This window comes from Leuresthes tenuis, unplaced genomic scaffold, assembly GCF_036924035.1.
Source record: "Leuresthes tenuis unplaced genomic scaffold, fLeuTen1.0.hap1 SCAF_14, whole genome shotgun sequence".
In the NCBI taxonomy this organism is placed as follows: domain Eukaryota; kingdom Metazoa; phylum Chordata; class Actinopteri; order Atheriniformes; family Atherinopsidae; genus Leuresthes; species Leuresthes tenuis.
Window position 1 is genome coordinate 21,597,118 of NW_027325368.1, and position 21,080 is coordinate 21,618,197.

General features: G+C 40.7%; 1 protein-coding gene across 2 annotated transcripts; it reads left to right on the top strand.

Annotated features, from left to right (window-relative positions):
- Nucleotides 1-3,957: 3,957 nt before the first annotated feature.
- On the top strand, nucleotides 3,958-19,834 carry LOC140268422 (CTD small phosphatase-like protein). Of its 2 annotated transcripts, XM_072363267.1 has the most exons (8): nucleotides 3,958-4,872; nucleotides 10,677-10,834; nucleotides 11,085-11,117; nucleotides 13,026-13,127; nucleotides 13,971-14,027; nucleotides 14,841-14,933; nucleotides 15,428-15,613; nucleotides 16,853-19,834. In XM_072363267.1, the coding sequence occupies exons 1-8, from the start codon at nucleotides 4,797-4,799 to the stop codon at nucleotides 16,976-16,978; spliced, it is 831 nt and encodes a 276-aa protein (XP_072219368.1). In that variant the 5' UTR covers nucleotides 3,958-4,796; the 3' UTR covers nucleotides 16,979-19,834. The 2 variants fall into 2 exon arrangements, with proteins under 2 accessions (XP_072219368.1, XP_072219369.1); XM_072363268.1 differs by lacking the exon at nucleotides 11,085-11,117 and having other exon boundaries at nucleotides 3,960-4,872.
- Nucleotides 19,835-21,080: the final 1,246 nt, after the last annotated feature.

The following is a 21,080-nucleotide window of genomic DNA, read 5'->3' on the forward strand; positions in this document are numbered from 1 at the left end:
TCACCTTATGTTGTGTTCCTTCATGTTTGTTTTGGACTACTGTTGGTTATAGGATTTCTTTAGTTGTTTTATGTGTCTCATTTTGGCTGTTTTGTGCTTCTTTGTGGAATATAGCCTTATGTATAGTCTTATGTTACATGATAAAACTAGTGGGGGCCCTGAGCCCTAGAATGTTTGGCCTAAATATGGTCCACATCTGCAGTTTACTTATAGACCACTTTTGGCCTTGATTGATGGCGTTGACTCAGAATGAATGTTGCTGCTTAAACTATGCCCTAGATCCACTGAACATAGCCATGACCTTTGACCTTTCTTTTCAGCAACGTGGTCAGGCTGACAAAGAGTCTGACCTCTGTTGTGCCATGTATTCCTTTTACTCTCTGTAGTGAGAGAGGGAACTTCTTTACCAATAAAATAGTTTCTGTTAGAAAGAAGATTCATGGAATCCTTCCCACTATTATCACTGATGTATCATCAAGTACAGCAGCTTTAGAAGAATCTTTAGAACCTGATTTGTATGTTTAGACTTTTTCTGTCCAGTCAAAGTCTCTGAGCTTACAACAATAGTCTTTTCTAAACCATCAACTTGTCTTTCAGACCCAATCTCAACTAAACTGTTCAAGGAGATTTTCCCCTTAATTGACACTTCCATATTAGATTTGATCAATCGGTCTTTGTTGACAGGATATGTACCTCAGACTTTTAAGGTTGCCGTAATTAAACCTTTATTTAAAAAACCTACTCTTGATCCAGGAGTGTTAGGAAATTATCGACCTATATCCAATTTCCCTTTTATTTCTAAAGTTCTTGAGAAAATTGCTGCAGCTCAACTTTTTGATAATTTACACAGAGATAATCCGTTTGAAGAGTTTCAGTCAGGATTCAGAGTGCATCACAGCATTGAAACAGCACTGGTGAAAGTAACCGATGATCTCCTCTTAGCCTCTGATAGTAGATTTATGTCTGTGCTTGTCCTCTTGGATCTCACTGCTGCATTTGATACGATCGATCGTGGCATTTTATTACAGAGACTTGAACATATTATTGGGATTAAAGGAACTGCATTAGGCTGGTTTAAGTGATATTTATCTGATCGATTCTAGTTTGTTCTTGTAAACCAAGAATCTTCCTCACACATCAGAGTAAGTTGTGGGGTTCCACAGGGTTCTGTGCTTAGACCAATTATTTTACTCTGTACATGCTTCCATTAGGTAACTTATTAGACAGCATTACATAAATTCCCATTGCTATGCTGATGATACTCAGCTGTACTTATCTATAAAAACAGATTAAACCAATCCGTTGGTCACACTACAAGCATGTCTTAAAGACATAAAGAGCTGGATAACTCAGAATTTCCTGCTCCTAAATTCAGACAAAACTGAAGTTGTTATGTTTGGACCTGAGCACTTCAGGGAGAAACTGTCTTCTTATATAATTACTTAAGATGGTATTTCCTTGCCTTTTAGCACTATAGGGAGGAACCTTGGAGTTATTTTTGACCAGAATCTATCCTTTGACGCACATATAAACAGGTTTCTAGGACTGCCTTCTTTCACCTTCGTAATATTTCCAAAATTAGGAACATCCTGTCTCAGAGTGATGCAGAAAAACTTGTGAAAAAGTGTTTGTTACTTCTAGATTGGAGTACTGTAATTCTTTGTTATTGGGCTGTCCAAAAAAAACCCTGAAAAGCCTCCAGCTGATCCAAAATGCTGCAGCCAAAGTTCTGATGAGAACTAACAGGAGAGATCATATTTCTCCAGGTTTAGCTTCTTTATTGGCTTGCTGTCAAATTCAGAAAATACTTTAAAATTCTTCTCCTCACATATAAAGCTTTTAATGACCGAGCTCCATCATATCTTAAAGATCTCATAGTGCAAAATTTTCCTAACTTCACTCCCAAACTGCAGGTTTGGCTCAGGTGACCCTGAAACATCCCATAGTTATGCTGATATAGGCCTAGACTGCTGGGGTATCTCCCATGATGTACCTTTCCACACTCTGTTATCTTTTTTTTTCTCTCTATGTACATACAACATTTTATTTTGCCCTTGACTTGTGTTTATCTTTCTCAGCAGGTATCCCCAGTCTGGTGTTATGGTGTCCTGTTAAAAGGGAGTTTTTTCTTTCCACAGTGGCCTCATGCATGCTGAGGATGGAAGATTGTATCTAAGAGAAGTGTTGGTGCAATCTGTTGGTTCCTTAACTAGACTACTTTCTTCATGTATGAATGGGACTAATTTGATTGGATTATGATTGTATTACAATGAATTGGATTGTAACTGGATTGAATTGGATTGTATCTTTGAAGTGGCTTGAGATGACATTTCTTGTAATATGGTGCTATATAAATAAAATTGAATTTCATTGAATTGGGCCATGTTTAACCCTCACATTACTTGTTGGTATAAACTTATTGTACCATATAGGTGACAAAAGTGGCTCATGTCAGACCAAAAATGTCTCTCCTGTTCAATAATGCTTAGGACAAACACAATAAACACAAGTCTGTGTCAGTACAACTTTACCAAGGATTACATTTTAAAAAAAATTTAATTTTCTAAAAATCTGGACCGACAAGAAATGAAGAAGTTTTATGTGAGGTCATTCCTCACCACTGGTGAAATTTTCATGCAAAAATATATGATTTTGCAAACTATCAAACAAACCGAGCACATAAAAGGTAATTAGATAGAAAACGCCCAGTCCAAAATCCTAACTACAACTGCTAAGACTGATTAGCCTACAAATGCAGGCTGAACTTTTAAAGTAGTGGTGTTGTGGCAGAAAATAATCATCTGCCAAAAACTGACCTGCCTCCTTGGGAGCGTAGATTGTTAGAGATGTAGCAGTATTGATATGGACCATTATTTTACAGTGTTTAGGCTGTTCACGTCATTAATATTCAGAACCTATACTGTAACTACACTGAATAAATATATGTGGGTACAATCAATGGGATTGCTTTATTAACCTGCACTGTACAGTAGATTAGAGGCGATCATTTTCAATGTTTGAGTATTTCATAGCAGAAAGCCTGTTGATCAAATTTTACTGTAATTTCAAACATGTACATTTTCCTCTTACCAAAAAAAAAGAAGCTTAAAGCTAATAACTTGTGTCTAAAATGTTGCCACAGCCATAAAATGACTTGATTTCATAGCTCATCCAATCCGTTGCACCTTGAATTGGGCATTACAAAGCCTAAATGCCTTTTTTCAACCTGTCAAAAAGTTATTATGGCTCTGCCTTTTGACTGAATTGTTTTTTCTGCCTTTGAATAACTTGATTAAATCAAAATTAATTATTGATATAGAATGAATGAAGAATGAAGCCCATGTAATCAGTTTAATTCAACGAAATACCTTTAAGGTGATATGACCACGTAGCTGATTAATTCCTTTTTTATTTTACAAAAAAGTGTTTATGATCCCTAGCTTGACATGAAAATGACATGACCACTCGAAAATTACTTAATTGAACTTTTTAGAAATAATAGCCCACCCAAGCATTTGTACTCTTAGAAACATCTCAAAAAGGCCAGATCAGCTCATAGCGTGCGACTAACAAATTATTTCTGCCTTGAATTGACTTGATATAATTGAAGAGGGATATAACTAACAGATAATGGCCTATGTAATCAATTGCACCACCTAAAATGTCTTCAAATGGGCATTACAAACCGCTGATTCAGTTTTGTTCTTGTCCAAAGAACGATAAAGTATCTCAGACAGCTTACGCGCGCTCCCGCGGAGTTAGATCAGTCCCTTGCGGTCGATTACTTTTTGGCACAACACCTGGTGTAGTAACTCAAACATTTTCCTAATTTACGCGTTAGGTGGCGCTCCAGGATCTTTAAAACTCCACAAAAGACGACTTCACACTCCGTGGTTTATGGATCATCATAAACTTTTAGCTCTGTCTGTTAGACGGGCTGTTGTTTACCTGTTGGGAACATGTTTAATCAGCTTGTTTTGAGCTTTCAAGGTTACATGAAGTGTAATTTGTTTGGGTAAATCTCTAAGTGTAATTAATCGAGAGGTATGATTTGCAGCGTGTGACCGACAGTAATGACAGAGGAAAGTAAGCTTGAGAAGGTAGCGTCCTGCCAGCTGCATGGGTTGAGCAATATAGTGCGGGGAGTTTGTGCTGCCTGCCTGAAAGAATTCATCACAGAAACAAACCGCCCCCTCCCACCCCGAGCGCCCCCGCTTCAGATGCAACTCAAAATACATAAAGCCTCCATGTTGCACAGGGACTGTAGGGCCAGCAGATGTGAACCATTTCTTTAAACTGTATGCCTTCTTTAACGTTGGGCAACTTGAGTGTACTTGCTGTGTGTTTTTGGACGACAGCAACCCTCCGACGGGCTTCCAAGTGTTTTCAGCGTTGTTTCCTACACGGCCTCATATTTTGGATGATCGGAGCTTCAGCGCTAGCTCGCTAACCCAAGCTGCTTGCTAACCAAAGTTGGTTAGCAATTCAACGTCGTTTTTTATATATATATTTTTTAGACACGCGTTGTCGGTGTTGCTCACAAACACTTGTTTGTAGCAATGATATTTTTCGGAAAGCCATAGATGACAGCTATTCGCTGGCCTCCATTCACCACCGTGCTAGCTGGCTGGCTACCACCGCTGCCACAACACTTCGCCTCGGACGGTTTCCTCGCTTTGTGGGCAAGCTGGTCGCCCTCATCTTAAACTGCTAGCTTACAGTAGCTAGCAAACGAAGCAAGCGCGCTAGTACGAGCAACATTGTGGGAAACGAAACAGGAATAACCACCCGTCTCAATGGACCACATGTCCATAATAACCCAAGTTTCCAATCCTAAGGAGGAGGAAATAATATCCTTTAACCAAGAAAAAGGTAAGTGGAAAAACTAACGACAACGAACTAATGCTAGCGGGCTAACTACTTTTTAAAATTGACGTTAGCTTTTATTCGCGCTCGCTAGCTGTTGCAGTAGATGGAGGCACTGGTTGCTAGTGTGAAATGGTCCTAATCAAAACGGGTAAAATATATTTTGCAAGCAACAAGTTTATTTGGATGTGTCTTGTTCTCGGCGAATAAGTCTATCGTTTATTCGCTAAGTGTTAAATATGAATAACATTGACGTACTTATATTTCCGATAAAATCGGGGTAAAATATTCTAAATATTCAAACAGTAGCTTGCAGTCCATATCAAAATAAGGTAAATGATGGCAAGCCTTTGCTAAACATTTACAATATGTACTTCTTTTTGTGATTCACTTATTTAACTGGTCCAGCTAATCTGACAGATGATTCATGATATGAATGACAATTTTAAATTCCCAGGTTTAGGGCATCGTCAGGAACTATGTGCTGTCAGTGCTTTATGTAAATGAAAGTGGAACAGCATTCTCTTTCAGACACCTTGTCTTTGATTACCTCGTGATATGCACAGTATTGGGTTTAAACTGATGCCAGATTATGTCTTTGTTTATTTCCCAAACTGTGAGGCCGTCTTATCGCCAGTTATTCTGTGGTGACTGACCTTTGTATAATTCAGTGAAATCTACGACCAGTTAGCTGAGTGCTTTCTCAGTTTTATCATCAGTTTTAGGAGAGCTCATTATGATGATTTAAGCGTTAACCTCTTCATCCCCCAATTCTACCTGACAATGATCTGCACTGGATGTCGTATTTACTTCCATTGATTCTTATTCCTAGGTCTCTGTGACCCTTTCCGGGTCGATCTGTCTGTGTGTTGTGGGTCAGTATCTTCTGCCACCACCTTGCTTCTGGGACCATTAGTTATGTGAGAACTTAAGTCTCTCAAACACAACAATGCGTTTTTCTCTGAGGGTGCAAACGTATCCCCCTGTCACAACTATAGAATCATTGTGACTCATGTGTGGGTGTCCTGGGGATGATCTTAATAGCCAAATGTGACACTGCATATGGGGGTTGGCCTAAACTATATCCCTATATCTTTGTAAGATATGCAGATTCCTCAGCCGACAAAAGTCTAAGAATAGCTTGACGTTATTGCACAACACATATTGTCATGACTGTGGTCATGACTGTGACGGGTATAAAAATATATTGTTAGCCGCTTTAAACTTTTTAAAGGGTATAATTATTACCTCTAAAAATGTTGGTATGCATCTATACGTCTAGAAATGCACTATTGATTGAAAAGTTTCCAGTTTAAATTCACGCATGCAGTGACACATTTGTCAAGGTTTGTTGTGTGGGAGTTTATGTAGGTTAAAGACGCGTCACAGGCCTTTTAACACAAGTCAGGCCCAAGCACGAGGAAATGTTCATTTAAAATGTTTCATTTATAGACTAGAGGCCGGCTTTTGGAAGTGGATGCAATTTACTGCTCTGAGGGCATCAAGTCAGGTCTTAATTTGTTTACCAACTGAGGTGTTTGAGTTGCCTTACACACAGTCGCACTGTGGGGATTCACAGTTGCGCATTGAGCTGCTGTTTGAAAACAGCACCTTACTGAGTAAGAGTTTGTGTAAAGTGGAACATAGCTGAGTTACAGGACAAAGTATAGCAGGGATGTTGGTGTTTGTTTCCTGCCTCTTTCATTTTTTCCTGAGAGTGAGTCGTACGGCATTCTTCCCGTGGGGTAAAGTAAAATATTACCATCACTAAAGGAATTGCATGACGTTGTCCCGTCTCCCATGCTTTCTTGAGATTTTGAAAGAAGCAATATTTGAGTGTAAAGGGGCATAGGGATGTGCTCTGATATATTAAAAAAAAAAAAAAAAAAAAACCCCTCTTGAACCCCAATAACATGTTGCATTTTTAATGTAATAGATAGAATTCAAGACTATATTTTTCATTGACAGCGTAACACAACTTTTTCAGCTTTATTCCTTGGATGTTCTACAGAATCAGCCATTGTTTTGTTTGTCCCTTATCATGTCATAAATCTCTTCACATGTAGCCCATCCCACCAGCTGTCTTGGGGGTATTTTAAAGGTACTTCCATTGCTTGAAAAGGCTCCAAACAGTCTGGACAAAACTTGACCACCTTTGGTCTTCATGTTCTTTGCTGGTCGTCTAATGACATGTGTCTGCCTTTCTCACTGGTTTGACTGCCAAGCAGCAGCGTATATTTAGACTCACCCTGTTGGGCTGGGCACCACTGACCTTCAGGCCAAGTAAGACAGCTTGTGATACTTGTAAATATGACAATGATATATATATATATATGTATATAATATAAGCTATATACGAAGCCTGTGCCTCCACAGGTACCACAGATTGAAGAAGTGGCTGATGTTGAGAAGGGCTTATCACTGGCTACAAACGGTTGGTCTGAAAGACCGTAGAGAGGCACTAATCATGGCAGCACAAGAACAGGCCCTGAGCACAAGTGCAAAAGAGGACAGGGTCGACCACACCAGACAGGCCTTTGAGACAGTCCAGCACATAGTGGCAGGATGTAAGATGCAGGCAGATATGGCATACAGTGAATGCCATAACCAAGCGGCAGGTACAGTGTACAGGAACAATGTGCCGAGAATGGGTTTGACTCCCGTAGTCAAAGTGGGAGACATCTTCAAGGATGGTAGAGAATGACAGAGCTGAGATCCTGTGGGACAGCTAAGCATATTTTGTTGTGGTGGTCCTCAAACTACAGAAGGCAGCAGTTATGATAGATGTTGTTATTCCAAGTGACAGCAGCATCAAGAGTTAGGCACAAGAAGCTCGAAAAATACCAAGGACTGAAAGACGAAAGATAACATTGGTGAAGGTAACATTGGTATTAGTGATAATTGGAGCCCTTTGGGCCGTGACCCACAGATTAAAGGGACAACTTCAGAGATCTCTGTCCAGAACAGCGAAGTTTTAAAAAAACGCCAAGAACTTCATAGAACAAACCCTCAGGCCTCTGATAGATCTGGTGATCAATATGGATGTGTTCCAATCAAGTTTTTCTGTCCATAATACCAATTCAAGTCATTTAAAATAGTATGGGTCAGTACAGAGTCTCAGTCTCAGGGGCAGCCGGGGCTCAGTGGTTAGAGTTGGTCGTCCTATTGGCGGTTCGATTCCCACTCTTGCCACTCAAAAAGATTGGTGAACTGACAGCTGGAGGGGTTGCTGCGGCCAAGGTGCCCTTGAGCAAGGCACCGTACCCCCATGCTCTGAGGCTGCTGTGAATGGCTGCCCACCGCTCCAGTTCATGGCGTCTGTCACCATGAGTGTGTGACCACGTGCATGTGTGCGTTCAACAGGTGCCCACCTGGATGGGTTAAGTGCAGAGGAGAAATTTTTATGCATTCCCCTGCATGTACATGACAATAAATCTGATTTTAATCTTAATCAGTCCTGATACTTGAATTTTCTTGCAGCACAACTGCAAACCAAACACCGTAAGTATATGACAGTGATTAAAATCAATATCATTTATATACTTTACACCTCAGTGGCTCGACCGTGTAATAAGGCGAAATATCTTTGTTTCTTATTTTCTTAAAGTTTTTTTTTTTTTAAAAAGTGTGTGTGTATATGTATATGTATATATATATATATATGTATATGTATATGTGTGTATATATATATATATATATATATACATACATACATACACGTGATCATAGAATATGCCATTTTATTATTTTTGTACATCCATGCTTTGCAGCAAAGATGGTTTCTACACAGGCTTTACAGAAGGCAGTTCTACAAAGTGCAGCATCAATGTGCTGCTGTTTTAAAACAACTGTGTTTGAGCGACTACAACATTTTAGAAACATAGATATGTTACATTGCAGTTTATTGCGTTTAAAAAAAAAAAAAAAAAATTTTAAGTAAAATTGGGACATCTAAATTGACCATTTCCCCCTGATTCAGTATCACTGGTAAGCTGCAGTTATTTTACTCGTGAGCAAAGTACTTGCTAAATGCACAGTAGCAGTCACAGGTTTGGACACGTAAGGAAAAGGTAATCTATATACATTTATCTACAGCCAATAGAAATCTACCATGATGTGCTAATTAGTCATGTGCTAATTAACTTACATTGAATGCTGCTGTTTCCACTGATGTAAAACAACAGAGATTAGAATTGAAGTGAACTTATTGACCCACTACCAGTCAGTCATGAAACGGCTTGATTTGCGACCCAAATAATACCCGAGATCTTATTTGTGTGTTACGACCCTCCATCTACCTTAGACAAAATGATTGATGTGAGACTCAATCTACAATGTGATCGGGCAGTTCTTGGATTCTTCTGAGGTTCTGTGCATGAATTGCTGCTGTGGCGGCTTGTGGTGAGTCTCTGGAAGCTGAACGCTTTTACCGTGCAGAGTTTTGATAGATTCCAGTTTAATGAATAGAAGCTGTGTCACTATTTGGGTTATTTTTGGGATTAAACAAAGCTTAGAATGGCCAATACGACTATTGTTCAGCACCACACAGAACAACTTGTTAAAGTCTTATAAGCGTGTTCCAGAATTGTTGTACAAAGTCATTCAATAATTGTGTTAAAAGTTTGTCATTTTTATCAGTTGTTGAAATCAGTCATTTACACTTGGAGCGCAACAATCAGCTGAATGGTAATTTGAGTGTATCAGTTTGAAGTTTCTCAATCTAGTCGCCCTTTTAATGTTTTTTTCCTTGTTGTTGGTCATGTGTCGTGCTTAACGTGTCTTGAAGGGAAGGAACTTGTGCCACTGATAAGAAATGCCCTAAATACCCAGCACGTGTTCACTTGATAGGCTGTATTTAATGTTTCTGGAAGCTAGTGACAGGAAATGACTGGAGGGTGCAGAGAGGGTTTCATGTAGCTTCAGTGTTGCTGTACTGTCCACATCTCAAGGTTTTTTTGAACACTAGATATTGCATCGAATTCTAATTTTTGAAAAAAGAACGTGGACATTTTTTTTTTTTTTTTTTAACAGTCAAGAGTGCAAAGTATCAGTATATTAAGATGCCAAAAGACATGACATAATGCTATTTGCTCCTCAGTGGTCTTCAGTTCCAAAAGTATTCTGGTGGGATGAGCATGGGGGGCTAATGGGTGGAGTGGAATGCAGCCTTGTATAGGCTCTTTGGGTTTTAGGGCCTCCTGCCGCCTCCTTCTTCTCTTCCTCTCTTGTGCATATCCAGGCTGCTTCAGTCACTCACCTGCCAGCTGAAACTGGGTGGGGGGGGGTTTAACTTAAGCAAGTTTTCAAAATGGAGACCCCTGGCCAATCATGTGATGGGAATCACCATAGCGAAAAAAGGGGGAAGGACTGTGCAGCTTCTAACTTGTCACTATTAATAAAAGCTCAGTGTCTGATTTTAGGCCGTACTTCGTAGTCCTGGAATGAGAGGCGATTTGCAATTGGAGCAGAGCATGCTCTGAACTGTCACGGTGCGTGAGTGATGAAGTCACCCGGCCGGCAAGGTTATTTTCTGATCAGTGGTTCTGCCAGGGATAGTCGACAAAACAAACTCTAATGCCATTTAATCGCACTGTCAAGGCTAATGTTATTGAGTGCAACTCGCACCACTGTGGTCACTTAGTGATGACCGCTCAAAAGTTCTTTAAGCAGAGGGTGTACTGTGACACGTTGATAAGCACAACACGCATGCTTTCCAGCCTCGGCCCGCTTCATCTGTGTTATCCATTGTTGATTTAGATATGCACCTGCTCACCCTCGCCTCCTCTTACCCGCTGTTGTTCTTTTGACAGCATCCCAGTCAAACAGCAGCCTGAAGAAGCAGAGGAGCCGGAGCATATTTAGCACATTTTTCTGCTGCTTTCGCAACTACAATGTGGAGCCACCAGCCACTAACAGCAACACCAGCCCCCTGCCTCCCCCCGTTGAGGAGAACGGATCACCTCCCAAGGTGAGCTGCTGCTCCACTCAACATGCTAATTGCTAATAAAAACTGCTATTTTTTTGGACTCCAAACAAAGGTTTTAATCTGCAAGTGTATTTTCTCTGTTGGAAACAGTACGTTTGTGTGAATAGTGTATTGTTTTCGTTGTTGTTGATGAACCCTTTTTTATTTTTTTTTAAACTTTATTTGTGTGTGTATTCTTCTAACCCTCCACCCTGTTTTTGTACCCTGTCCGTCAATCTTTCTTGTGTTGTAGTGTGACCAGGTTGAGGTCATCCCTGTCCCTAGTGTATGTATAGTGTTCATTTCTTTTCCTTTGCATGCCAGGCTGAGTGGGCTGGTGCTGTCACATCCTCTCAGTGTGGGTTCCAGTGATCCTCAGAGAGCTCCTTTTTTTTAACGCGGTTCATTTTCAGCCGATCGGAGCCCTCGCTGTTTGGAACGTGTATGTGCACTTAACGGTTGGAAATTTCTCACTGCTTCACCTGCACGATTGACACTTTGGGCGTTGTATACTTTTGAAAATACTGCCACACAGACTGTTTAGCATTTTAAGTAGAAAACCTTCTCATCAATAGCCAGGAGCGTCCGTGCAGGAAGTAAATCCCTTCATTGTGCTACTTATTCATGAGGTTGAATAATGTTGAGTGAGAATTGAACTCCACACCAGCTCCTCGTCTTTAGGTTTGCATCCTCAGCTAAGGTGAAACTAATTGATCCTGCCACTCAAAGATGGACTTAGATGTGATCTGGTTACCTGTGGCCTTGCCAACAGTTGGTCAAGTTACCCATCGGTGACTGTATGTAGCTCAACTCTCTGATTCATCTGCTCTAATCCAGCTGTGTTCCTGCACCGAGGCACATTTCTCATTTTATTTCATCCTGTCATGTTCACACATACATTTTGGGGCTACTGGCATTTTCAAACTTACAAACTAATGTTTGCATGGCTCTCTGTCTGTAAGAATATGTCCAAGTTTGATTTTATTCCCACATAAGTGACAACATTTTTTCTGGCTTTACAGTCATGTGCATAAGTATTTGGACAGTCACTTTGATATTTTGAACCAAAACAGCTGGAAAAAAAAAAAAAAGATCTGACTTTCAACTTGAATTCAAGAGGTTTAACAAAAACATTGTATCAACCATCCCCCATTTTTGTAAATCATCTTTCTGTTCAGTGAAGCATCATTCCATCACTTTAGCAGGAAGTGTGGCTCTATAAACCTCAGACATCATCCTGTGACTTTTGTCCTCAGTCACAGTATATTTAAACCCTCCTGACAGAGTTCCTTCAGCAGTCAGTCCTGCGCCATAACAACAGCTTCCACCGGGTCTTATTTGGCATTCTTTGGATCATTATCCTGACTTTTCCCTTGTCACACGCTTCTCTTCCCATCATTCTACTACAAAGTGTTTACTTCATCTGTCAAACGGATCTTGTTCCTATCCCTCTAAGTGTCCCCAGCGATCAAACTTATTTGGTTCGCTCTTTCTGTGAAATGTTAAAAGTTTGCTTCAGTACCATTTGTTGTTGTATCTAAACGCAGCTACTGATACGCCGGCGTCCTCTACAGTTCTCCTGGCTCAGCTCGAGGTCGTGAAGTGATGTTTTTCTCTCCACTGATTCACTTTGGTTGTCCTCTGTGGTCTTCCAGGTTGTTGAGCCCTATGTGTGCATCTCCTCTTTTTTTAGGAATGTTCCAGACTGATCAAAGAGTTAGCAGAGACAGAGGAGCTGTCAAATAATCAGTTTGTTTGACCTCTTTCAAATTTACCTCTCAGATTTATGAATTACCAGGGAAGTTGACTTCCTTATGGGTCAATTGTCCAAATACTAGATGCCAAAAAAAAATAGAGGTGCTTTGTTTTTTAAAAAAAGAAAAAAGAGTGAAAGATTGGGTCACAGCTCGAATGCTTCCCTTCAACTCCAGAATTCTTTGAACTGTCCAAATTGTCATGAACCTGACTGTAAAACGTCATTACTTTGTGTACTTCTGGGCTTCTGCTGCTGTTCAATTTCAAGCTTTTGCCCATTTAACTAATCATTGTAGACTTTTGTTTGATTGTTATCGATACAAATTGCACCCTCCTAACACGGTTTGGGCTTTTTCTTTCTTCACACTTTGTTAAATGTAAAGTATCTCTCTGTCTCCCTCTGTTTAACTGACATGTACGTGCCTCATCCTCCCCACAGCCACCAGCCAAATACCTCTTACCAGAGATGAAAATTTCTGACTATGGTAAAAAGTGTGTGGTGATTGACTTGGATGAAACACTCGTGCACAGCTCGTTTAAGGTAAGAAGAGGCTAAAACCTATAATGATGCCTACTGTTTCAGTTTTTCAACCACATTTCTCCTCAGCTGTAAGTGTTTAGGAGCGAGCTTGCTCGTACATTTCCTTTTTTAGCAATATCTTGAAAGCTTTGCCAAATCAGTTTGTAGCTACAAATGACTTAACTTAAACCATCCAGTCGCATTAAAAAACAAACATATTTTGTACATTTTGTAAATCAGTTACCCTTATCTACGCTGGCCTTGCAGAGAGAAAAGTCTACATATTGTGGAATTGTCTTTTTCTTCATAGTCAAAGCTCAGCCAATCATATGCTGGAAGTCTAAGCTTTGTTGAATCCGTTGGATGACTTTGTAAACGGTGATAAGAGGAGCAGGTGATGGAGGATGCACCGTACATGGAGCATGGACTCGAGTTCTGATTGGGCCTTTATAAAGGCTGAAACTGCAGTCTAGTACTGTCTGCTCTTTAGCTTGAATAATTCTGATCAAAATGTTTTCTTAAGTGCAGTATTTGGGAAGTTTAGATGACTTGATTCTGCTCTTGTTTATGATCGTCTTCATTACATTAATTTATTCATCACCTCTACTCGTTCCTCCTCGACTGAAGACGCCTGCCTCATTGTTTGTGTTGTTTGATGACTGCACAGGTTGCAGAAAGAGGGCACGAGGATAAGGGTTACTTTGGCAACGAAAGTTTTTTCTTTCTTTCTTTGAGAGATTTGACAGTCTCTTAGTGTATTTTTTATTTTTTTTTAAATGCTAGTAGGACCTCTGCTTGTCAGTTAAGATATTACACCTACAAATCGAATGCTGCCACTAAGTTTGTGTTGTTCTCTTCTCACAGCCCATCAGCAATGCTGATTTCATTGTACCAGTGGAGATTGATGGGACCGTTCATCAGGTACTGTACATGCACAATCAGACGTTACTCTTTTCTGTTTTTAAATTTGAATAAAGCGGACCTGTTTTAGGAGGTGGGGAGTCTTCTTCTTGTGTGAACACACTGAATGAGATGAATTTCAGGGACATCCTGTACTTTATCAATCCCAGTAGGGAATCATTATGTTTTAGTAGGTTGTTTGTCTCCTCCATCATAAGCTGCTGTTGCGTATTTACAGTAATGGCTGCTGGCAGGAATGAGCTCCACGTACTGTTCTGTGTTGCAGGGGAGCTGAAGACGCCTCTGACTTGAACACACTTTGTCGTTTCCTCACTGTGTTGTGTAGAGGAATGCAGCGTTGTCTGCTGTGTTAATCAACTTGAAAGCATTCTTCTGTGCACGGCGCCCTCCGGGGGCTGCTCTGGATCTACTCTAAGTCTAAGTCTCCGGTTCAGATGTTGCTGCCCCAACAGATATGAGTGAATTCTCCACAGACTTGGGGACTTGGGGACCACAGACTTGGAAAAGTAGTCTGTGGTCCCCACCTTTTCCCCTGGGATGGAAATGAAGGTTGGCTCGTTCCCGGTCCTAAGCGAAGTGACTGGCTGTTATCCCGTTCAAGTAATCCAGGATAGGCTGTGTGTATCCCGGTTGGCCTGTTCGTGATTACTTGCACTGGGTGGCAGCTACTGGGCGAACACTCAGAGACTTGGAGGGATAATGATGTGCTCTTTCTTTTTGTGGCAGAATGATTGTAATATCAGTAAGTTATTGTTGTGTGTGTGTGTATGTGTGTGTGTGTTCATGAAAACTAAGCTCTGTGTCGTCTTCCAGGTGTATGTGCTGAAAAGGCCACACGTTGACGAGTTCCTTCAAAAGATGGGAGAGTTGTTTGAATGTGTGCTCTTCACAGCCAGTCTTGCCAAGGTGAGTAAAGATGTGGTTGTGCTCTCTGTTCTCACCTGTCATGGTTACCAACTCGTTAGGCTTGTGGACATCTCCGAACATTCACCTGCTCTTTCTGGGGGGGGATCTGCTCTCTGCCTGTTTCTTTTATATCTTTGCCAGTAATACATGGGTAAGTTTTCTAGAGATAGTTATGTAACGTGACTAATGCTTCTGCAGTAGACAGTGTTTTTCTTGCTGGGTAAAAAGTCAGCTGTCCTTCTAGTCTAGAATGTCCTTAGAGATAAATCCTCGTTAGTTAAAAGCTTACTGACAGACAACGAGCTTTGCTGCCTGTAAGAATAATTGCATAGCATGTTTTCTGGTTTTTTTTGCTTAAAAATCTGGTCTGAAAAGTGTGCCTTCAGTTAATTATATCCTCACAAAATGCTAAACAGTGATCGCTTCATGCTGTGCCTTCAGCGCTTGTGTTTGTGGCCGTGTGACCTCTTACCGTGCATGTTTGACCCGAACAGTATGCAGACCCGGTGGCAGACCTGCTGGACCAGTGGGGCGTTTTCCGAGCGCGGCTCTTCAGAGAATCCTGCGTCTTTCACAGAGGGAACTACGTCAAAGATCTCAGCCGGCTGGGGCGAGAGCTCAGCAACGTTATTATCGTTGACAATTCACCTGCCTCTTACATTTTCCATCCAGAAAATGCTGTAAGTTGACCCCCTAACTGATGTTTTCATGTAGTTTTCTCAAGTAATATTGTACATTTATAAGAGGACATGATAAAAATGTAGAATAACACTTTGTAGTTGTTGTTTTTTTTTAAAGTATATTCAGGCCTCAGGTCTAGTTTTTTAGCACTTTTTTTAGCATAAAAATGATATACAGGAGCATCATTTCAAAACTTTCATGTTTTCTCATTAAATTGCTGATAAATGCTTCCCTGATAAAAAGGAATACCTTTTTATTTAAGATGGACACCAACTAAACTCCATTGTTCGCTATCACTTTCTTTACATTAAAACAACGGTTTGGGATTAATGGAAATCGTCTGGTTCATACCAAAGCCACCAAAATTCATTAATAATGCAGCAAAGATGATTATTGGCAAACCCGATTGTTCATCAATTATTTTTCTTCCTAATCAGCCACATGAACAGTGTGAGATGTTCCGGAGACTGTGGGGATAGTTTGATCTGATCTCTGTTCATACGAGCACATCACCGGCTTTCTGCTGGAGATGTGCCGGACATGCAAAGCGGGGGGGTGGGTTACGGGGTGCGAGGGAACCGGTGTCGGTAGCGCGCTGTGGAAATCACTGTTTTCTTTTCAATTTGGGATTAGCAGATGAGGGTTTGTACCCAAAATAATGGGGAGCGAGCAGCAAAGAAGTCAGCAGTGAGGAAGAACTCTCACCAGCACACGCACGCACGCACACACGCACGCACACACACACACACACACACACGCTGTTACGGTGACACTGAATCTCGCCTTAACTCTGTTTTTTTTATGCAACTGTCCTGAGCTCCTCCCCCTCTTTAACTTTAACTCAGCACCCTCCTGGAAAATAAGTCCTACTTTATGGATGATATGTTTACTTCACTGCAGGTTTTTTTTAAAATTTAAAACCAAAAAAAGTTACGAGCAGATGTCCTGACAGTCATTTCAACTCACACACACCACTCTGGGTTTTAAGTTTAAATTTCCTACGAATATCCAGTGTGTATAAAAGGGAAGGCAGCTTTTAATGCATAGAATTCAACAGTAAACACTTTATGAAGTGATGGACCACGAGACAGACGATGAGCACCTCACTGAGCCTTTGCTCGTAATGGTTTCCATTAATATTTAATCTGGACTTCCAGTTACTGGTGTTCAGTCCTTTGTGGTGACTGTTGTTGGCGTAAATAAAAGCTTAACAGCAGGTGGTTTACTAATCTGTCCAGGTCCCGGTTCAGTCCTGGTTTGACGATATGAATGACATGGAGCTCCTGGACCTGCTGCCTTTCTTCGAGGGACTCAGCAAAGAAGAAGAGGTTTACGGAGTCCTTCAGAATCTCAGAAGCAGGTAGCAGGACAGGCCGCAGCACTGCCTGTGCTCTCCAGTCTCCTCTCTGTCGATCTCTGTCCCTCTCTACAGCCACATCTCTCAGACTCAGGCAGATCCTCCCACAGGCGCCCTCTCGCGTCTGACACAAAGGGACGACTAAGGAGTCTCACTGTGGAAAGCTCCGTGCGGCCGCGTCTCTGCCCTCTCCTCCTGGCGACTGGCTGCCTTCTGAGTGCCATCAGAAAAACAAAAAAAACACTTCTTATCCCAGGACCACTGTGTCTCACAGAAAAACCACACCAGAAAGTGTACAGAGCATCCGTAGTTGATGGTATTGGGGACAAAATGCTAAGAGGAACGAACTCTGGTCTTTATTTTCAAATCGGCAAACTTTTACTATTCGGTGAAGTGCTCATTTTAAAACCAAAAGAAAAAAAAAACACAATCAAAAAAAAACAAAACACCACTTTCCGTCTGAGACTTCTTTTGTGGTACCACACAGAAGTCTGGAATAGATTTTGTCCTCATATTGTTGCTATGCAGGCAGTTTCTGGTAGTAGAAAGGACTGTGACTCTTTTCTTACTGAATGAAGTGCCTTGTGTGAGTGTCGTTTATATGGGGGAATTATTTTGTACATGGTCTATTTCCAGAGTACTTCAGTCTTTTCACCCACAATATGCTTTAAAATGGACACGAGTATCTTTATATGAAAGTTTTACTTCACTATTTTCTGGATCATGGCTCACACTGAGCAGTTGTCTCATACCATTCTTTTTCTTTTCTTTTTCGGGATGCTTGTGCCATTATATAGGTGTGACTTTCTTTCTGCTTTCATTATATGTAGAAATAGCTGTTTTTTTTGTTTTTTTTTTGTTATTTGTTTATTTTCTCCAAGCTTAAGAGCTCAAGCTCGGCCTGCAGGTACCCGTAGTTCTTTGTTTGCTCTGAAATCTCAGATAAAAACTGTGCCATTTACTCTGTCTCTGTCACATTACTTCCCTTATCTCCTTTTATTATTTGCCAAATAAGGAAATTATTTTTTTAACAGGCTTCATATCTTTACCAGGGTTTGAGCTAAAACTGTTCAACTATTAGTAAGTATAGCATTCTAGTTTTCTTTCTCAATGTAAAACGTGTCCGTTAGTTTTTCTTTGGAGCTCTGTGTCTGTCGCGCTCACCAGACGGCTGGCTTTTAGCCTCTTCTCTCTTTTTGGCACACACTAAGGGTTGTAACTTCACCCTTAAGGGGGATGATCTTTCTCCAAAGTGGTGCACATTTGCAAAGGTGTCCTTTTTTTTCTTTTTTTTGGAAATAGTCTGGGATCTTACAGCTAATTGGTCGAGTGCCATGGTGTTTTTTTTTTTTTTTTTTTATGACATGGGTGTAATTTAAGGAATAGAATTAAGTGTCATAAAATCGCACCATCCTCCTTATTTCCATGTGGACGAGGCTTGGATTTATCCAGCTTTGGTGGAAAACTAGTGCAGACCATATTTGATGTTTATCTTCCCAGACTTTTTTCTTGCTTTTGTCTCTCTTCTTCACCTCAGTGCCTACTTTTGAGAGGAGCCCAGCAAAACCAAATGCTGCAACATTGGCTACCATGGCAATAAGCCTTTTTCAAGCTTCTCGTGTTTCCACCCCAGCAGTCTGATCCTGATGTCTAAGAGCACTTGCTAGCTACTAGCAAGCTAGTAGAGGTTTGTTCAAAGTAAGACTGGTTGAGGCACCACTGTTCAACATGCATTTATCTTTCAAAGTTAGAAAGTGCTGGAACAACTTGAATGTTGCTTGGTTGAGTTCACTGACGGCAGCCAGACAAGTCGACTACATTGCCATAGTTACCAGCTTTTGTTGTTGAAGAGCGTGGAGAGGATGCCCTGCGAGCCTATAAATGGGTCCTCAGTCAGTAAGGGTCCAGCTTGAAATGAAACACTCCTGGGGGGGGGGCACCTAAAAAGGACTGTGAGGAACCTCGTCATGGCACTGATGCCTTACTGCCCGTGGAGACGGAAAGCAATGTTTCCTTTTAACTCCGAGCTAACATTAACAGGTTTGCTTTGATTTCTTAATGGAGTGTGAAAACGGCTCAGCCACATATGTAGATCATCTGTGGTTCAGGCGGGTTAACATTGCATCCCCCAACAAACTATCTTTACTTTGAGTTTTTTTTTTAGTCATAGTGTTAGAAAACTACACTACTTCATCGTTTTCTCTTGATTTTTCTGTGTTGTTGTTGTTAGTTTAAAGGCTGCTGCTCCATCAGGCAGATGAAAATATCGGAACATCTTTGGGTCTTCAGCAGAAGCGTGTTTGTGTTGGCAGGGAGTGTTCAGCTCGTGATGGTTTCAGTGCAATGTCCTTTAATGCGAAGCATTCGGTCGACTCTTCTCCGCCTCTCAATGATTACCTTTCTCTGGAAATGTTGTTTGTATCATTGTGATATTTTTCTACCTACATCTTGTCAGTATTTGGTTTGAAAGTCTGTATATTACTCATTTTATCTAGATTTCTGTTCTTTTCTCTCAGATCTGTTTCGTCCCCCCCCCTCTTGCCTTTTTTTTTTTTTGGTTAGAACTCGCTGTCAGGTCTCGGGTTTCCAATCAGGGGACGAGTGTGTTTGTGTTCTGCTTCCTTACAGTTTTTCATTGTGTATCACCTCACTCTTAATCACACATTGAGCATTTTGTATTAGGTTACCACCAAAGTTCTAAAACACTTAAGTTTAAGTCACTGTGCTGTTTGGGTCGGGTTCTTCACCTTTTTTTTTTGTCTTTTGTTCCCCAAGTGTCCGTTTTTGTTGAGTGTCGGCAGAGCTTTGTCATCCTGAGCATCAGTTTTTCTTTCTTTCCTTAATAAAGGCGTCATTGAAACTATTTAGTCATGTCTTCTTTTTTTTTTCTCCCCCTCCCCCAAACATCTTCTGCAGTACATTATTTGAGGCCAAAGATCATGACTTCAGACGGGTGTGGTTGAGCTTTGTCGTCTCTGTACTTTGTCGTGTGTTCAGTCCAACAGTCATGAGACTCGATCGTGTTCTGTTAAGAATATTTTCCAGTCGGATGGATTTATTTTTGCCCTTAAATTCCCTCCACATGTCACAATAAAGCACCTTTTCTCATGGAATGTTGCTTGTCTTTTGTTAACAGATTGACAACATGAGTGTTCAGCATAAGTGGGTTAGTGGTGGCGAGCCCGGTTTTTTTATTTATTTAATCTTCTCACGCTATCGGGTGTTCTTTCAAAGGGAATGTATCTTTTATTTTTCATTTCACATGTAGCGCCGAATAACTTGACATACAAAACCGTTGCTATGTGAGCACAATGTATGATTTGTCCTGTGGAAAAGCCTGCCTTGGTGTTGCTGTGAACTGAACTAAATCTGCCCGATTTTGGCAAAAATTCATGACATTTTCTCGATGTCCCTTTTTTTTTTTGTGCACATTTTGCAGTTTGTTAATGAACTGGGCCGAAACCAATTTTGGGAAGTAGCTACAGTTTCCTTTGAAAAGTCACATGACTTGTAAACATTTGCTGTTGCCAGCAAAGAGTCCTCTTGTTCTCTTCTGTGGAAATGTGTCAGTTTCTACAGCAGGCGGCGCGTCGCTCTTTAACATCTTGAGGTCGATGCGTCAGATTTCTTTTTAACGGACCGCTGACCAAAGTGAAATGTGTCTTTGGCTGCAACACAGTCCCTCTTAACGCTTTAAGAGCTGGTCTTTCCATCAAAATCTGCACCCGTTTTCTTTCTAAAGTACACCTCGTGACCCAAAAAAAAAAAACCTCACTTTGACTTTGAAAACTTGAACATTAAACAAATCATTCTTCCTTCCAAAAAAAGGACGTTTATTTGCCTCATTATCAAATGTATGAGCAGTTCACAGTTTAAGCGATAACTTTACAGAGTGATATGCAGCTACATGCACAAGCTCAGAATTGTTCTTTGTAAAGCTTTGAAATGTCTATAATCTGCCCTTTCCAACACTGAACATGCAAGACGCCTAACAAGTTGATTAAAATGACAGATTCAAGTTTAAACCCTGCACAGTACAGACAATCTTGCTTAAAAAAAAAAAAAGTTCTTTAACTTTTATGCCATTTGAGATAATTTCTTGAAGCCAC